This window comes from Poecilia formosa, unplaced genomic scaffold, assembly GCF_000485575.1.
Source record: "Poecilia formosa unplaced genomic scaffold, Poecilia_formosa-5.1.2 Scaffold118, whole genome shotgun sequence".
NCBI lineage: Eukaryota > Metazoa > Chordata > Actinopteri > Cyprinodontiformes > Poeciliidae > Poecilia > Poecilia formosa.
The window spans coordinates 511,045-516,800 of record NW_006800057.1 but is presented as its reverse complement, the minus strand read 5'-3'; the positions used below and the strand labels follow the sequence as shown (position 1 = coordinate 516,800).

Sequence of the window (5,756 nt, the reverse complement as noted above, 5' to 3'; positions counted from 1 at the left end):
AACTGATGCAGTGTGTTTGCTTTAGTTAATTGGATTCTGAAGTAACCATTGCTCAATCCAGAGGCCGTAATGAATTCTCTTCCTCTGTGATTACAGTGTAATCATAATGCACAATCTCACTTAAATTACTGCAGGAGTGACCATGAACAGTGGCAAGTCTGCTGCACTGTGCACACAGTAGAAGCAAATAAACCGAAGCGTTGCTCGGTTTAAACCCAGAAGTGGGGAAGTTAGACCATGGTTTCTGTCACCAGACTTCAGGAAGCAAATGGAAGCCGGAAAGAGACATACTAGAATGAGCAAAATAATATATTTTCGGATTCTAAGGGTAAATTTGTGAAGATTAAACTACCAGGTTCTCATAAATTCAAGGTGCAATATTATGTAAAATGTACCTTTTTAACTTTGCATCATGTTATTTTGACATTCTGTCATCAAAAACATACCTGTAATGTTGCTTTGATTCTTTCATGCATGCTTGAGAAATTCTTTAATCTCCATGGCAACCATTCAGTTGCACGAAACACCTTGGTGGACCTAGCATCGCCTCCTCTGAGCTGCAGTTTCCAAGCTTCCGAGCTACAAAATGGCATTATGTGGCTGGAAAAAACACATAATACTGCCCCATTAAGATTAAGGCAATTTATTAGGAATCCAGTTTGTGTGCTTGTGTGAATATTGGTTGTGACTTGCAATGGCGATCACCTGCCAGGGTATTTAAACCCCTGGTATAAAGCAAAATCAAAAATTTTTGAGCTTTATATCATTTTGTAATGTTATTCCCTCATCAAAAACATACCTGGAATGTCAGTTTGACTTTGTCATGTTGGAGAAATTCTTGAATGTTCAGTGGGAACCATTCAGCTGTGGCTTAATGCCTGCTTACACAAAACTCCACCTATTTCTTCAAAGCTCAGCCTTGATGCTGCAAGGCTGACTCCAGTGGATGTTCATCATCTCTACAGCTTTACTTCATCCAAGTATTTGAATCGCTCTTGGTGTGACCCCCCCCACCCCATACTGAAGGTATGTTGCCACAAGTGACCACGCCAAAGGTGAAAGTCCCAGGCAACTCAGAGCTCAGGATCATGGGGGTAACTCAAACCCCTCCACCACGTTAAGGTGGCGATTCTACGGAGGGGAGGAAACCAGCAGACTGCATCAAAGCTTCACTTTAATGCAATCCCCCGTCCTGAGCAAGCACGAGGCGACAGTGGAGAGAAAATCCCATTTTACCAGGACAAAACTCTGGCAGAACCAGGCTCAGGACGGGCAGCCGTCTGCCTCGACTGGCTGGGGTTGGAGAGGACAGGAAAGAGAGACAAACACAGGAACACTGGGTAGGAAGATCTGGAGTCTGAAAAAAAACAAAACATTGAGAGGTCAACAATGGTGACAACAAATATGACAAACAAGCAAAAAGAAAGGAGAAAATATCTTTTTTTCTATAAATATACACATAAATATATTTTCAACCATTAAAACCTACCTACATAAGTGTATATACACAAATACTGTATTAGAAAAATATGTGAATGCGTGTGTCGGCACAGCATACCGGGTAAAATCTCAGTTTCAAATATATTTATAGAAAAAAAAAAATTCAGACAGGCATTTACTTAGCCATTTACATATTTCCATTAAACAAAAATATATTAATATATGAGGAGGTAATAAATAGAGGTATAGGCAGAATAAAAATAGACGAGTAAAAAAACAAAAGAAATCCCACAAACAAATGGTGAGCGCAACTTTGAGACCTACAAAATGTCCCCACAAGCAACGCAACCTGGCCCACAGAACAGCAACCAGCAACACAGACAAAATGAGCTGAAATTAAATGAAAACCAAACCAAACTAAACCAAAGCCATCAAACCCACACAGGTGTCACCAAATGAAAATTATCACTTAACCACAGAACCACAATAACTCAGCCCCCAAAAGACGAAGATTACTACGGAAAACAACACAACTAGAACTCACTCAGAGTCAACGAGAAAGAGAAGACACCACGAAATTACAGCAGGAATGAGAGGCTTAATATTCGTCCATTTTCCATCCCAGCTGAATCCTGTTGAAGATCACAGAAAGGGGCAATGACTGAAAAATGTGGGAAATATTTTGACAATCAAAGCCGCCTATGGGAACCGAGTCACAGCTAAGCATGACGTATATTCTCCAAGTAGCTCAACATGGATGTTTTTGAACCGGGAAAATAAACAAAAATCACAATAAAAATCAACATTTTTTTTTTCTAAAAATAGATAATTTCTTGACTAGAGAACTAAAGGAAATCAAAGAACCCCAAAATCTCAAACCCATAAAGTGGATTAGAGATTTCAGCCAAAGGACAAAAACAAACCCTTCAGAGAAAAGCCACAAATCTCTAATTAACCATATTAATATTGTTCTGATTGGAGGTTTTGATTAGATAATCAAACCAGAGCACCCGGAGAAAAAACAAAAATAACCTATTAAAATAAAAAGGATGATTTATGAATGAAAGGAAAGTAAAGAAGGAAATATGAAAACCTGGAAAAGTCAACAAATATCAAAATAAGCTTCTAAATGTCAACGATGCTAAAAAAAAAAAAAAAAAAAAGAAAATATGATTTCAAGAATAGAGGAGAAATTCGAAGGAAACAGGAAAACCCAGGAACAAACTGGGTTTTGTTCCTGGGTTGAGGAACAAAACCCAGGAGTTGTTGAGTTGTTTCCATTGAAACAACTCAATGGAAGTTGTTTCAAGTAGAAGAGAAAACTGAAGGAAACCAGAGCGCAAGAGAAAAGACCAAAGTTGAAAAGAATGCTAGAAAAAGTAAAAATGTATAAGTGCAGTGAGTGGGTGTACATATGTGTGTGTGGTGTACACGTGTGTGTGTGTGTGTGTGTGTGTGTACATAGGTGTGTGTATGTGTGTGTGTGTGTGTGTGTGCAGTCTACGAAAACCACGGGTGGTTCAGCAGCTGCTCCAGTGTGGGACGCTCCTCAGGGTCAACCCTCAGACACTTTGTCAGAACATCCTGGCAGTCTGGAGGGTCAGAGGTCAAACAGCAACAATGAACAGAGCCAGAGGAACAAAACAAAACGACACAGAACAGATTTTTTGGCACTGTTAGCTATGCTGATAAGTTTGTCTCACTCTTGGAGAGCTTTTTACTGATCTTCAGCTTTTTTGAAAGGAAGTTTGAAGTCTGGAACAGATGCCTGTGGACTATTTCATACAGGACCACGCCCAGCTGCCACACAGTTGTAGGTCCAGCCCTGTAGTTAGTGTTAATGTACCAGTCCAGTGGGAAGTGATCAGGAGTACCTTAAATATGTGTAGGAATAAGACTACCGGTAAAATGACAAATGACAACTGCATTACTGAATGAGAAAGGACCGGGTTCTACAGTCCAATCATACCACAGAAAAGTTCATGTTCTCGTCTGTCGTCAAAGCAGCTTAAACCGAAGTCTATCAGATAGACTTGTAGGCCTTCTGCAGTGGTCTTAATCAGGATATTTTCCACCTTAATGTCCCTATGGAAGATGTTTGCATTCTGAAGGTAGAGCGCTGCTTCCACTAGCTGTTTCAGTATGATCTAAAGGAAAAACATTGCATGGTCAAGAACAGCAGCGATACAGGTGACGTTAAGAACTGTACTGCCTGGCAAAAGTCTCCATCTCTGTCTTACGTTTTTCAAATGCAGCTACGTTACAAACACAAACTTCAATGTATGATATTAGGAGCTACAATATCTCTTCAATTACAGTAGGAAGTCTTCTGGGGTAAGTTTAGACTTTGCATGTATAACGACTGAAAGCTTTGGTCAAACTTTTTGAAAAATCTTAAGGTAAGTCATAAGATAAAGAGTGTCTTTAGACACATTTTAGCCTTCCTATCCATTTGGTGAGTGGATTGTGACTCTGGCTTTTGGTTGCTGTCATGCTGGAAGAAAAAAACTGACAGATCTTGTTAGGCCTGTCAGTATAGGTGGACCTATACTGACAGGCCTACATCTTACTAGGTTTGCAGGTATTCCATATGTTTTGCACTTTCAGGTGATGGACCAAAATTGTCCTTGAAAGATTTCCAAATTTTATTGTTTTATGCCCCAACCCTGCTTTAAACTTTTTTGTACAGAATGCAATGTTTTTTAGTGGAATAGTGTAGGAAGGCAATGGCCAAGATAATGTTGGACAGTTTTTAGAAAATGTTTTTGTAAAAAAAAAAAAAAACTTACATAATTAATTTTATTTCTGAAATATGGCATGTTGTGCTTTGTATTGGCGTATTATATAAAATGTGAATAAAATGTATTGAACCTGAACACATGTGACATGTCTTGAGTGATATCACTCTGTACTGTATTTTATAGCCCTGACTGTAATAAAGTAAGTGTGAAAAACAAAACAATGAAAGCAGCACATTTGACAAAATCTCTAAAACTCATCCAGCAGCTTACCTTTGCCTTCTTGTCCTTAAGGCAACCGTTGTGCTCCATAAGGTAGTCTGACAGGTTGTCAGAAGGCATGGGCCTTTCCATCACAATGATCAGGTGTTCGTCCAGATCGTACCAGTCCAGCAGGGTCACGAAGGCTGACTGCCACAGTGCACTGCTTAGGTTCCCCATTTCTAGCATGACAGCCACCTCCATGGGCAGCTCCCTGCCGTTCTCATCCTGAAACATCCAGACAAACAGGAGAAACCCACAATGCATCTGGAATCCACGAAGAAGAAACACTGCTAGATGTTGTTGCTCACTTACCTTATGTTTGATGACCACGTTGTCTTTTGGGATGCGCTTGATAGCCACCTATAAGATAGAAACAAGACTTTGGTTAGCATGTTAGGGAGACAATATCCTTTAAGAGATGCAGTATTTTGTACTTTCTAATGTTAGATTCTGTAAGGTGGTTATCAGTGATAGTTCTCTGACCCTTAATAAAAAAAAAACAACAAAGTGACTTAAGTGAATGTGTGTGTGGGACGGGGAGAGTTGTGGGGGAGTGGATCATAACCCTTACAGGTAATTTATCCTCTACCCGATATCCAGAAAACACAAATCCAAAGCCTCCTTCTCCCAGTTGATCCAGCTCGATATATTTTTCAAGGAAGTCACCTAAACATACAAACACATGTTCAAATATCACAAACCATCAAAATAAAACACTAATGTTATCTCAGTGCTAATTATGGAAATTTTGTCTCATGAATGCTTATGTTACAAATCTATCACTACTCTGATCTCTTTGGGAATCGACTCCGTCTTCATCCATCTCCATTATTTCTGTCTTCTGCCTCCTCAGTTTCCTCTTCCTTAAACCTCCTACTCCTGTGCTGCAAAGTGCCGGACTGAGGCTGCTTGACTCTAACAATGAGATGAAGCAGGAACAATGTGACATATTAATATTCCATTATCATAAAAAATGTGTGAGTCCCAACACAAGTCAACCTGAGCTGATGTCCAAGGAGGATGGAGGCTCTTTGGGTAGGACCCGCTGCAGGAGTCCCCTCTTTTTCTTCTTGGCCGGTGGTGAAGATTCCTCTGCCTCCTTTGTGGTCTTACTCCTCAGTCTCCTCTTGGTTCTGATCAGGTCCTGGCAGCTTGTGGAGGCTCCAGCCAACTGAGAGACCATGATCCGTCTTCTGGGGGTCTCATCTGCAGCTTTTTTCCTTTTCCTTGGTCTGGTGTACTCAGCAGACTCTATGCTTGGTGGCGTCATGCTGCTATTGCCCTCTAAAGTGAGAGAGTTCAATCATTCAATAT

The 5,756-nt window shown here is 40.2% G+C and overlaps 1 protein-coding gene across 1 annotated transcript in view; it reads right to left on the bottom strand.

The window, feature by feature from the left end:
• Positions 1-2,879: 2,879 nt before the first annotated feature.
• The window catches only part of LOC103143960 (serine/threonine-protein kinase pim-2-like), a 4,279-nt gene continuing 1,402 nt past the window's right edge, over positions 2,880-5,756 (bottom strand). The window contains exons 2-9 of the mRNA XM_007560692.2: positions 5,442-5,726; positions 5,229-5,357; positions 5,014-5,108; positions 4,755-4,802; positions 4,452-4,667; positions 3,410-3,587; positions 3,144-3,314; positions 2,880-3,032 (exon numbers count right to left, since the gene is read on the bottom strand). Coding sequence (XP_007560754.2) covers positions 2,941-3,032; positions 3,144-3,314; positions 3,410-3,587; positions 4,452-4,667; positions 4,755-4,802; positions 5,014-5,108; positions 5,229-5,357; positions 5,442-5,726 — 1,214 coding nt within the window. The 3' untranslated portion in view covers positions 2,880-2,940. The remainder of the gene's footprint in view (positions 3,033-3,143; positions 3,315-3,409; positions 3,588-4,451; positions 4,668-4,754; positions 4,803-5,013; positions 5,109-5,228; positions 5,358-5,441; positions 5,727-5,756) is intronic.